Below are 12,959 nucleotides of genomic sequence, written 5' to 3'. Positions count from 1 at the left end.
AGGGATGATGTGGGAAGGAGCTGGAGCTGTAGGATTTACCCTGTTTCCTTATGAAGCATTTTTATTTTCACCCTTGTTGCTGAACTCTCAGCACTTTTGGCAGCTGTGAAACGGTGCTGGGTTTGCAGCTGCTGTTCCACCCAAGTGCATCTTTTCCTCCTCCTCTCGTAAAATGGTCATGCTGCAACAATTTTCACAATTGTATAAAAAAGGGAATTGCATTAAATCGTGGACAGCAGGGAGAGCTGGGGGTGTTCACCTGGAATAGAGAAGGATCTGGGGAGATCTTAGAGCCGCTTCCAGAGCCTAAAGGGGCTCCAGGAGAGCTGGAGAGGGACAGGGGACAAGGGCCTGGAGGGACAGGACAAGGCGGAAATAATTACAATTTTATTTTTAGCTTCATCAAAATTGCCCTCTATCATCATAAGAATAGCTGAAAGTGTGTTGAATCAAAATCAAGTTTTATCATATTTGTCAAATAGGGGGAGACTTTTGCATTGAAAGATGTGTACAGGTACCATAACTAAATTGAACCCACCCAGTTGATCAGAGAGGTGGAGCATCTCTACTGTGAGGAAAGGCTGGGAGAATTGGGGTTGTTCAGCCTGGAAAAGAAAAACTTTGGGATGACCTAATTGGGGCTTCCCAGTACCTGAAGGGAGGCTGGAAAAAAGATGGAGTGGGACTTGGGACAAGGGATGGAGGGACAGGACACAGGGAATGGCTTCCCACTGCCAGAGGATAGGGATGGACGGGATATTGGGAAGGAATTGTTCCCTGTGAGGGTGGTGAGGCCCTGGCACAGGGTGCCCAGAGAAGCTGTGGCTGCCCCTGGATCCCTGGATGGGGCTTGGATCAACCTGGGATAGGGAGAAATGTCCCTGCCCATGGCAGGGGGTGGAACTGCATGGATTTAAAGGTCCCTTTCAACTCCAAACCATTCCATGATTCCATGATCCTATGGATCAAGTTCAATGCTATGTAACTCCACAACAGGAAATATTGTCATGATTATTGAACTGAATCTGGGTATCTTTAAATTCTGTCCTTACCCTGGAAAACAATCAGTTAACTTATTAAGCTATTCTTTATTGTCTGCCAGAAACGAAATTGCTTGATATTATCCCAATTCTTGAGGACAAAACTTATTTTCCCTGGAAAGATAAGGAACGGCTAATTCAGGTTTTGCAGAGCACGTGCACCGTTATCGTTAGGAAGGAGCTTAACCAACCTGAAAGCAAATGCTAAATGATCCAGATCTTGGTCTTATTAAGCTTGTGTGTGTTTTCCCTACCACTTAAAAGCCTGAGGATCCTGGTAAATGAGATTTTCTGGAAGGCAAAGCTTTCAAGTTTACCTCCCTCTCTTTTTCAAGCACGGAGGCGATGCCTCTGTTTACGCGGAGCTCCAACGGAGCGAGCGCATCCCTGCTGCAGCGTCTCATGGAACATCCTTTGTTTATTCACACTGTGCCACTTTTAAACTTCAGATGTAAACAACAAAGGCTTCTTTGTATTTCACACTATCTCATACTCACTACCTTCTGAAGTCCAAAGCCAAAACACTGTGGAATTTTACCCTCCGCACGCTTTCTCCTGCGTGTTGGATGGGTTCTTCCAGCCTTTTCTATTTATAGTGGCTGGAAAACTACTTATCTTCTGATTAAAACGTGCTCTGTTCATTTTCTCTTGACTTTTCAGTCCTTGGAATGGGCTAAAAATTGTATTGCTTGGTAGCCATTTCAAATATAATTTTAGTAGTAATTATGCATATATTCGATAACAGAAACAATTTGTCATTCTGAAGGATCCAAATTGCTTTGAAGTATTCAGCCTCTCTCTGATCTGCTATGTGGATTAAAAATCCAGCAAATATTCCACTGAAATCAGCTGTACAGAAAAGTCAGAAAGACCTAGGCTGGAATTGCAGCAGCTGCCTGACAACACACATTGGGCAAGGGGCAGAAGAATTTGGCTTCTGTTTTAAACCAGAGTGGGATTTTTAGTTGGAAATTTCACAGAGCTGCACTGATCCTTGAGATCCAGTACAGGGACCTCGATTTTCTGTTTCATTTGATGTGCAGTGTTGTGGTGCTTAGATCAAGATCAGTCTCACGCTGGATCCATCTCCTCTCTGTTGGATGATGTTTGGAGAGAGCAGCCATGGGGGATTTAAGATGTTTGGAAAAGGCATCTCCATGGGGGGAAAAAAAAGGAAAATATCAAAAAAACCAAGAAAAACATGGTGTTGATTTTTCCCTTCCCCAGGACCATCCTTTAACATCCCTTCCCCTTAGGCTGCATTAGAACACAGACAATATCTGATGGGCCATATATAAGTGGTGGCCTTGGCAGTGCTGAAGATGGTTGGACTTCATGGCCTTAAGAAGACTTTTCCAGCCAAAAAGATTCTGTGACTTTCTAATTCTGTTTTGCTTGAACATTCAATGTGTAACATGAATAGTTTTGCTGTAAATTGTTGGGAATATTAGACCCATGTTGGATCCTTCTGAGATATTTCCTTATATAAGAAACCACCAATACAGGCTGAACATAGAGGTGACAGCATCGAGTTTAGTAGGTGAGGCTCATGGTGGGTGTTCAGGGTGAGTTGTTCACCTCTCCAGAGAGTGGTCAGCAAAATAAAAACCACCTCCCAGCTTTTTGAGTGGATTAAATGGTTTAGGGTTATAAACCAATGGTCTTAGGAGGCTGAAGAGAAAATCTCAAGGTATTATTAGAGGCAAAATAGTTAGCAGGGATGACAGGTTTCCCAATAATTTCCAGTGCAAGGATATTTAAGTTATAGCAAATTTTATTATTTTAGTGGTAAATATTTGTGTATGGTCTCTTGTCTGGAAGATTTTCCCTCCAATCACAACAGAAATAATTTCTGTTTTTTTCAGGATGAGTTTAGGTAAAGATAATTAGTTTCTCTGCAAAACTCATGTGTGTTCCTGAGAAACTGTCATGCTTATATATCATGGAAGAAATACTTGATGAAAATCCAGAGAGAAAAATAAAATGATGGCAGTGTAACAGCAGAGCTGACCTGAGCCCTCTGGGTTTGATATGGCAAATAAACGTTTTTACTTCTTCATTGCTGCTCCCCTGAATAAAAAATAATTGCAGAGCCTTACATTCATTGCCAAGGGCTCACACCCAAGGGAACACCACAAGCTGCTCTGCACTTGGAACAAAATGTGATCCAGAGATAACTGAGCTAATGGAGGTGGGGAAGTCTTGTCAACACACTATTTACATGTGGAGGGTTTTATTCTGTCCACAGGCAGCTGGGGCTGCCTGATCTTAAGAGTATTTTTGGATCTGAGTTGGTTTCTCAGAGTCATCCAGGGCCAAACCACTTGTGGTCTCCGGCATTCTGCTCTGAGCTTTGCTGCTCTGTGTGTGGGTCATTTCCCCCATCCCAGCTTGGCCCTGGCCGTTGTTATTTCAGGAATATGAGAGTAATGGATGAGTGATTAGGGGAGGAGACTCTGCTGTCTCCAGCCACGGAGGAGATTTGAGCTTTAGATCACTGGAAGTCAGGACGGGGCAGGAGTTTTCTTAGGCATCATCAATTATCCATGCAGGATGTGCAGTAAGAGGCTGTTTGGCTGCCTTCAAATTGGCCAGACAAACAGAATTTCCATCTCTCTCAATGGCTCCTTCAACACCTAATTAGCTCCCAGATGCTACTGGAGCAAGATGTCTTTTATCTTTGCTAATGTTATCTCCCTCTACCTCCTAAATGCCTGCCCGTGCCATTCCCCACTTTCATCTCTCTTCCCTCAGGAGAAAACAGGATGGGTGTTCAGGAAGCTCCACGCTGAAGGTCAAGCTTGTAAAGACTCTGGGTCAAGCTGATCCTGTTAAACCAGGCAGTATCTGGAGCTAAAAAGCTTTGAATCCAGAATTAGATGGATATGATGGAGAGCAGGATACAACTTCCTTCCTATGCACGTTCGCAGGATCAGCATCCAACAGGAAAAAATAGAATTGCAGATTTTATTTCACTGTCAGTTGCCTTTAAGATGATTTAGGACAAATTCAAAGCTCCTCTTTTCCTGTTGTGGGAGAAGGTACCATGAAATCTGGCTGGATAAATGTGATATTTCAGCTGGCAGAGCTCATTGTTGTGGGCAATACTCAGGTTTTACACTCAGAGGTAAAACAGGAGGAAATATCAGGCTAACTGCACTCCTGGTCCTCCCTAGACCCTCTGAGCACAACCACTTGGGGCTGTGTTAATACCAGGCTCTCATCCAACTGTGATTTACCTTGGCAGGACTGATGGATATCCAAGCCCAGCAATTCCTTCCCCTCTGGCAGGGAGGAGTGACCAAACAACCTGCTCCAAGCTAAGTGGTTAAGAGGGAAACATTTCAGAGAGAGCAGATCTTCAAAACACACTTTATACACACACCCACCTTCCCCTAAGGCTCCTGGAGATGTGTCTCCAGCCAGGATCAGTTTCTCCATTTCAGTGATGTATTCTGTTGTGTGGGTGATTTGTCAACAGGGAGAAGCTTGGACAAAGTCAGTGTTGCAGTTTTATGGATGAAAATCAGGATTCTTCAGCTTAGCTTTTGTACAATCTTCTTTTTCTATCCTGTTTCCTTCTCATCTGCATTTTCTCTGTGCTGCACTGGAAGGATACATCCCTAGGAAAGATTCCTGCAGGTTCCTGCAGCGGCACTGCTCCTCTTTGGCCAGGGAATGGGTAATCCCTGCAGGATGTATCCTGGGCTGCATCTAAAGCTGTGTGACCAAGTCAAGGGAGGTGATTCCACTCTGGTGTACCCCTCCTGGAGCTCTGTGTCCAGCTCTGGGGGTCCCAACATGAAAGGGATGTGGAGCTCCTGCAGAGAGTCCAGAGGAGGCCGTGAAGATGCTCCAAGGGCTGCAGCTCCTCTGCTCTGGAGCCAGGCTGGGAGAGCTGGGAATGTTCACCTGGAGAGGAGAAGGATCCAGGGAGAGCTCAGAGCCCCTTCCAGAGCCTAAAGGGGCTCCAGGAGAGCTGGAGAGGGACTGGGGACAAGGGATGGAGGGACAGGACACAGGGAATGGCTTCCCACTGCCAGAGAGCAGAGTTAGGTGGGATATTGGGAAGGAATTCTTTCCTGTGAGGGTGGGGAGGCCCTGGCACAGGGTGCCCAGAGAAGCTGTGGCTGCCCCTGGATCCCTGGAAGTGTCCAAGGCCAGGTTGAACAAGGCTTGGAGCAACCTGGGATAGTGGGAAATGTTCCTGGCCATGGTCTGGATGGTCTTTAAGGTCTCTCCCAACCCAAAGCATTCCATGAATCTATGACATTTTTCTTCCAATTTAGTCCCACAGCAGCTTTTCTCTCCCAGCGAAGAGTCTGTGGATTTCACCATTTCTGCCCTTAGATCCATGCGCCCATTCTGTGAAAAATGAAGAATTTATACCCCCATGAAACCATCATTCCCAGTCCTGGTCTTGTCTGATTTGCCAGAGACACTCTGCAAGGAGAGTTCTGAGAGCAGACAGCTTCCCTGCAAGGATATTAACAATACTCAGGAATTACACAGCTCTCCAAAGCCTGTGTGAGCATTAGCTCATTATGCAGCACTCCACAGCCCTGTGGAAAAGCATTTGCTAATCAATCCCAGCACCACCTATCAAATGCATCAATGCCATGGAATCCACAGGGCAGAGGCAGCTGGAATCAAGGGAATGTGGATGTCTGGTCCCAGCCCATGTGGTAGCTGGGGCTGGACTTCAGCACTCACCAGTCACTGCTCCCACATTTCCCTTGGCAGGCTCCTTCTTCCTGTCAAAAAACACATGATTTCCAAAAACAGGTCACCTACAGGCTGGGAATGTAGGTTTTACCAGATAATCAGGATTTCAGCCCATTCCAGCACTTGTAGAGGTTGCTGGCATCAATTAATGTGGAAAAGCCAACATCAGTAAGTGACACGGAGGAGACTGGACCCAGTGTGACAAACTGAGCTGTTCCAGCCAACTGAAGGCAGCACAAAGGAAACAATTTCACATCATATATCATTGATGACACAGCAGAGTGGGCTGAACTGCCAGAAAGGAGAGGGAAGGGAAGGAGAAAATAAAACATTGGTGATTGCTCATTCCTCTGGACCAAAGTTTGTTTCTCTGGATCAAGTGAGGCTGTAGGGCTGGATTTCTGCCCCCAAACCTGCCAGCAACTAATCCACAAACCTGGCAAAGTCAGTTAAGTTGTTTTCCAGTTAAAAATATCACAGGGATCAAGTGTCTAGGATTCCCACAGCCTCCCATCATAAAGAGTTCACAGAACTAATTCCTGCAGTTGTTCTCCATAGTGCAGCTCCTATAATTCTTAGAACTTTTGGAAAAAGAGCTGAAATTCAGGATTGCTGTGGCTGGTGTGAAATTTTCAGTAGACACTGCAATGAAGGGAGAGCCCATCAGATTTTATTTGGTGAGATTGTTGTTAGAGTTTGACATCAGGAGTGATGGTGCAGGAGCTGTCACATATGTCAGAATGCTCTGGGGTGTTTCCAACATCAGGGATTTTTCAAGGAGGTTTCAGAAATGCAGCAGCTTTGTGCAACTCACTGGGACACAAGACAAAGTGGCTGGATGTTCATATAAACTGGTTTATAAAGTGTCTATTGAATCAAACACAGGATGATGCCGTTTTTATTAAAAGTCACAAAATGCTTGAAGCCAATTAATACTCCCCTGCTTTACTAATGCCTCTGCTCATAAAATTAAATGGTTTCATTTAGCAAAACCAATTTTAAAGCCTTTTTGTCAAATTTCTAATGACTTTACCATGAGGAAACTCATGTCTTGCACACATAATACAGGTTTTTTTTGAAGAGAGAGGGTGCACAATGAGGTGCCACATGTGGATTAAGAGGAAAGTTGCTCTTCTGAGGTACAAATAGGAAATAAAAGGTACAAATAACTGTGCAGTTGCTGCAGTGAAGAGAGATTAACCTGTCTTGGGAAGCTGTGCAGTTCAATATCCTCACAAAAGGGCTGAAAAAAAGAGGATGGTGACGCACCAAAACCCGCTGAGGGTTTGGAGTTATTCCAGGTGAGCCAAAGCAGACACGGCTACAAAAAAGTTGCAGAAGAATCCGACAACAATACAGAAAATAGCTGCTGAAATTCCATGTCAATAAAAGTCAAGTGCAGGCACAATGAGAGGGTTTAAATTAGCCCGGGAAAGAGGTTCTGGCGTCATTGCAGATGGTGCTTTGGAAACATCTGCTCCGTGCTCAGCAGAGGTCAGGAAGGCAAGTGGAATGCAAAGAATTGCTGGGGAAGGGATGGGGAATGAAAGAGGAAATGTAAGTGCAGGGCTGAATAAATCCCTGGGGCTCTTGAGCACAGTGGAATTCCAGTCACCCCGGTGACTGCAGTGGGGAAGGAGAGCTGGAGAGATGCAGGAAAAGGGTGAGAGTCCATAACCCACAATCCTGGGTTATAGATTGGGAGTGAAAGGCTGTGGGTCTGGCTGAAGACATGAACAGGCAGGATTAAGGTGTAAAATCCAGATTTCTGTGGAGAGAGGGGAGAAGGAATTTTGTTTGGAGACACCAGGATGATCAGAGGATGCTGCGAGGAAAGGCTGAGAGAATTGGGGTTGTTCATCCTGGAGAAGAGAAGGATTTGGGGTGACTTTTGGACCTTCCAGTGCCTGAAGGAGCCTACAGGAAATGTAAAGAGGGACAATTTATGACAACCTGGAGTGGCAGGACAAGGGGTAATGGCATCGAAATGAAAAAAAGTAGGTTTGGATTGGATGTTAGGAAGAAATTCTTCCCTGTGAGGGTGGTGAGGCCCTGGCACAGGGTGCTCAGAGAAGCTGTGGCTGCCCCTGGATCCCTGGAAGTGTCAAAGACCAGGTTGGACAGAGCTTGGATCAACCTGGGATAGTGGAAAATGTCCCTGAAAATGGCAGGAAGTGGAACAGAATGAGCTTTAAGGTCCTTTCCAACCCCAGACTGGTTGGGATTCTGAGATCCAATGTTCTGTGACAGAGGATATGATGACAACTCTGGTCATCAATGGTCAGGCAGAGGTTTAAAGCAAATGACAAGTAATAAACTTTCACAGTCTGCAAAGAATTAGGAAAATCATCAAACACATCTTTTACATGCTGAAAATACAGGTTGGCTGGCAAACTTTTAGTGCTGAGGTTCCCAGTGCTGACTTTGATACCTCCAACCTTTACGATTCTGTGATTCCTTGCTCCTGTTCCAGTGTCCCCTCTGCAGCTGGGTGAGATTTGGGTTCTGGTTTCGTTTGGCCCCTCCCTGGTGGAATCTGACAGGATTTTTGGGGTGCATTATAAGCAGTTAAAGGGCCCCTTGTGATGTTGCCTTGACTTGACAGAGCTGGGTTAACAATCAATGATCTTTCAGGGTTTTGATCTCTCCTATGACAAAAGCCACAGAAATCCTCTGAAGGAATAAATTATCTTTGAATTGCAGTGGAATATTGGAGGGAAAAAGGATCCAATGGTTCCTTAAAAATTTCTTGCAATGAGTTAAAAATCCCAAGGGTTAAATGCAGCATGGTAATGAGAGGTCTCATTGGATGGCTCAGGAATTTTGAGACAGAGAGGACTAAAAATTCTTCTAGAACAGGATTACCATCAAATTATATCAGCCTCAGTGGCAGGAAATCAATCCAGAGTGGGCTGATTTACACTTGCCAGAGCCAGCTAAACATCCTGAACTTCCTCATGTCTCCCTGCAATGTTTTTATCTTGGCATCAACATTGCCAGTGTGAGGAAAATAATTTTCCCTTTAAAATCCAAACATCCAAGGTGGGATTTGGCAGAGTGTCAGGGCCAGGGGTTCCCACTGACAACAGCACCAAAGTGCAATATAAGGACTCATCTTGGGCTCTGCTTTATTCAGGTTTTAATGGACTGGGAAGGGATAAATGATGTTTATGCCCTCTTGTGGTGCCACATCGAACGGAATGGATTCCCTAACTGACAAAATGAAGCCAATGATGGAAAAGTCCCAGGTTAAAAATCTGTAACAAACACTGTAGAAAACACAGTGGAAAAATCTCTCCTGCTCCAGCAGCATCCTCATGACTCAGGGAAGGGGGAGGCCAACTTTGACTGCATTTGCAGCTGCAGGTAAATGAGTAATGCCCAGGATGGCAGAGTTTGTGCCATCTTTCAGCAATGAAGATCATTCCAAAGTGTTTTCTCTGTGCTGGGAAGGTTAGAAAGTGAAACGGTGCTTTGTGAAAGGAGCTGTGTTGACACCTCTTTGTGTTTGGTGCTGTTGACGTGCTGTAGTGCAAACCTTCACATGTTTTATCTTCCTTACTCACATGTCTGACAGGTGAATAAACTGATTCCCTTGGGATAAATCCAATTCAAAAGATGGGAAAAAGCTGGTTGGTGGTTTTACATGGGAAAATTAGGCCAAGTTCCTGTGAAATGGAGATTGTGATCCCAATTCCTTGTGTGGGAACATAAGGAATTAATGAGTCAACACCTTCTTTAGCTGTGCTGAGAAATCTGGTCCAGGATTGGGAGCTCAGGGCTCTCCAGACTGGTCCATCATGGATTTTGTATCCATCTGATCACTTCATTCCTGACTGAAGACTGAACACAGCAGAATGTGTCCTTTAGATGGTGAAATTATGGGAATAAATCAAAGTAGTGCTCCCCAAATCCCAGCAGCTGCTGTCAGGCTGAGGGCAGGGCTTGGCTGTGGTGGGGCAGGATCTGGAAAACCCAGTGGGGGAAATTTGGAAACTTTTTGTCCCAAATAATCGCCTGTTGTTTAAGTGAAGTATTTCCATTGCATGTCATCCTTGCCTCTCCCCAGCCATGTCAGAGATGAAAGAGGAACAGAAGGATTTCCTTTCCACTTCCAGGATGAGTAAACCAGCAATGCTGGGTTTAAATTAAAGTACTGGATTTAACTGGGCTAGGATTGGGAGGGATTCTCTAACAGGATGGAAAATATTGGAATGAAGATCTCCATCTCCAAAGATCTTCCATAACCAATGTTTTTTGGGATCAAGGCTGCTACCATTCAGTCAAGAGGATGAACTTGATAACTGATGGCAGATTCATAATTTTGTGATTCCATGCAATGATTTCCCTTTATTTTTATTTTGTATATTTAATAGTATGATAGATAACAAATATTTTTCTGGGAAACATAAATGCTGACTCTTCAATCAATTTTATCTACATCCAGTATTTATAACTACAATTTGCAACAGGATTCTGTCATTAATTAAAAGTGCTTACTAGGTTTTAGCACAGACTTCAGAGCACAAGTCATATCCACACTGAGAAGAGAATTGGCTCCAAAATGTTAGTGTTTACCAGTTTTCTTAGGAAAGGACAATGTAATGGGGAAAATGTCACAGCAATTCATCTAAAAAAGAAATTCCCTCTGTCAGAAACCTCTCAGGAGTTTCAAACTCAGCTAGGGGATGTCAGAAAGCAATTAAAGTATAATTTAAAATCCCCACCCACATTCTGTCTTCTCTTCCTGCCAAGTGGTTATTGCTCCTGGTCCATGGTATTGGCAAATATTTCCAAAATGAGCCATAATTTGCCTTAAAACTTAAAACTTTCTGGTCAAGATGGAAGTTTTCTCTTTGAAGAATGAGATTGCAGTGACTCTGCGGAAAAAAAAAAAAAAGCCCAAATGCTCTGATTTCCCAAGGACATCCTTGGGGTTGAAATTTCACCCAGAAATTCTTCTTGGACAAGGACATTGGGGGTGGATTTTGAGGCTGAGGCACTTTCCAGGGAAGGTTCCTGGACGCTGCAGCTTCCCGGGGTGGATCCCAGCGTGTTCTCCCTTTGTTTTCCACTTTCATTGATGGCTCCACATCGCTGCCTGGGTTAATAAAGAGAATAAAAGCATGGCCGTGGCAGATTAAACAAATGAGCCATTAAACGGGGATGATGGCTCCCTCCCTCTCTGTGCCCACAACGCCTCGGAGCAAAGCAAAACACCACGAGAGCAGGGATGAAAAAGCTTTCAGGGATGAGCTGGGAGTGTGAGCACTGAGAGACAGCCTGTGGCTCCTTCAGGGAGGAATCCTAAGGTCATTCACTAATGGCTTTCCGTGGTCTTTCCTGACAGGTGCTGAAGGAGGAAGGCTTTGGCCCCATCACCACGGAGATCCGGGAGGCTCCTGAGTTTTATTATGCCGAGGAATATCACCAGCAATACCTCAGCAAGAACCCTGGAGGGTACTGCGGCCTGGGAGGGACGGGGGTCTCCTGCCCCATGGGCATCAGGAAATAGCCTGGGCTTGCTCCACCACCTCCTCTTCATGGTAGGGAGCTTGGGAAGAAAAAGACCAGGAACCCTGGTGGATGGATGTTCCTGCAGCATCCATGGATAAAGATTTGGGAATCTGCTGGGGAGGCTTTCCATAATTATCAGGTTTCTGTTTGTCGTCATCAAAAGCCACAGTAGAGGCAGGAATGGCTCCCATTCTTGCTCTGTGCAGCTCCCAGGTTTTCCTTGTCATGTGGAAATGTGGAAAGAGATCCAAACTTCTGAAGTTTGGCTTGAAATGCTGTTAAAAGGGTGAATTAGGAGGTGGTTGCACCCGTAGCTGCTTTGCATTTCCAATGCCTTTGGACTTTTTGATTTTTTTTGGGTTAATTAATTTCCTGGTGTTCCCAGAGCTTTGACTTCTGGAGATGTGGTTGGGTTCCTTACCTGTCACAACCTTGGAATGTGATGTCTTTGGGAATGATGAATTGATCAGATCAGTGATTCTCCCACCACAACTCCACTCTCACAGCATTTAGTACCACCTGTAGTGCCTATTTTCTGAAATTATTTTAGCCATAAAAATAAAATTGTAATATGACGCTTCTTTTTGACAGTTCCAAGTGAATGAACACAAAAAGAAATCAGTTTTGTTTCCTGCTCTGCAATAAATGACAGAACAAGAAAAGAACAATGTTGTCTGTGATGTGTTCCAAGTGGATATCTGGGTAGATCTAAAACAAAATTATCAAATATTATAAAATGCTGCAGATTTCTAATTAAACACCAGGGTGTTTAAATCTGTATCATCAGTCATGACAGTACAGAGGAGTGGAATTACCCCTATGACTAATTATTTGTACTTTAATAACTTGGGGAGCCCCCACCAAGAGAAGACTCATGGAAAAGGTAACTTGGGGCAGTCTCCAGTGAGTGTGCAGTCAAAATAGCAGGCCAGCCAGAAAGGGGGAAAAAAATAAATTTTTGGATTTATTCACGGGGATCTCAGAGTGCAGACTCAAAAGTGCAGACAAAGGATGCAGGGATGCACAGTTTATGGAAATGGGATCCTGTGGGTCCAGAGCTCAAGGAGTGAGCCAGTTTTGGGGGACAGATGGTGGCACTCAGAGACACAAATCCACGGCACCTCCTTCTCCATGGCACTGCTCTCCATAGCTTGGTTTGATGTTTCCTGCTCACCAGCTCAGCTTTAAAGCTCAAAAAGGCCCAACCCAGCTCCCTGAACATCTCCTGTACCTACACAGCAGAGCAGATCGTGCTCCAAGCTTGGAGAGGCTGAAAATGCTCCCCACAAAGTCAGTGTTTGGGGTTGTACATCCAGTGCTGCAGCCCTGCCCACTGTTTCCAAACATGGGGAGTAAATCCGTGCCAGAAAAATCATCTCCCCATCTTCCCTCGTGCTCCTCAGCTGATGCTGAGCTCATCCCAGCCTCAAAACCCAGAGGAAATCTGTCCTCGTGGCAGATTGCACCTGGGCCAGGCTTACAGGAGCTGCCTCAGCCAGGATTGCCCTGTTAGGCTCTTCCTGGAGATGCCCCAAAATGTGCCCACAGCACACTCAGAATTTTGGTTTCTGTGGTAAGTGATCCTGTCCCTAAACTGTCCTGCCATGGAGTTTTCTCAGTGCTCACAGATAAGCAAACCAGCACTTGTGTCTCATTTCCTTGGCATGAAGTGACAGA

General features: G+C 44.9%; 1 protein-coding gene across 2 annotated transcripts in view; it reads left to right on the top strand.

Annotated features, from left to right (window-relative positions):
* Positions 1-11,946, top strand: part of MSRA (methionine sulfoxide reductase A) — a 243,412-nt gene extending 231,466 nt beyond the window's left edge. Inside the window, exon 6 of one of the 2 annotated variants that reach the window (XM_064709948.1) lies at positions 11,116-11,946. In XM_064709948.1, coding sequence (XP_064566018.1) covers positions 11,116-11,280 — 165 coding nt within the window. In that variant the 3' untranslated portion in view covers positions 11,281-11,946. The remainder of the gene's footprint in view (positions 1-11,115) is intronic. The other variant, XM_064709949.1, reaches the window with a different exon arrangement.
* Positions 11,947-12,959: the final 1,013 nt, after the last annotated feature.

This window comes from Zonotrichia leucophrys, chromosome 3 (genome assembly GCF_028769735.1).
Source record: "Zonotrichia leucophrys gambelii isolate GWCS_2022_RI chromosome 3, RI_Zleu_2.0, whole genome shotgun sequence".
NCBI classification, from domain to species: Eukaryota; Metazoa; Chordata; class Aves; order Passeriformes; family Passerellidae; genus Zonotrichia; species Zonotrichia leucophrys.
Note: the sequence above shows the minus strand (reverse complement) of the source record. Positions and strands in the feature narration are given on the sequence as shown.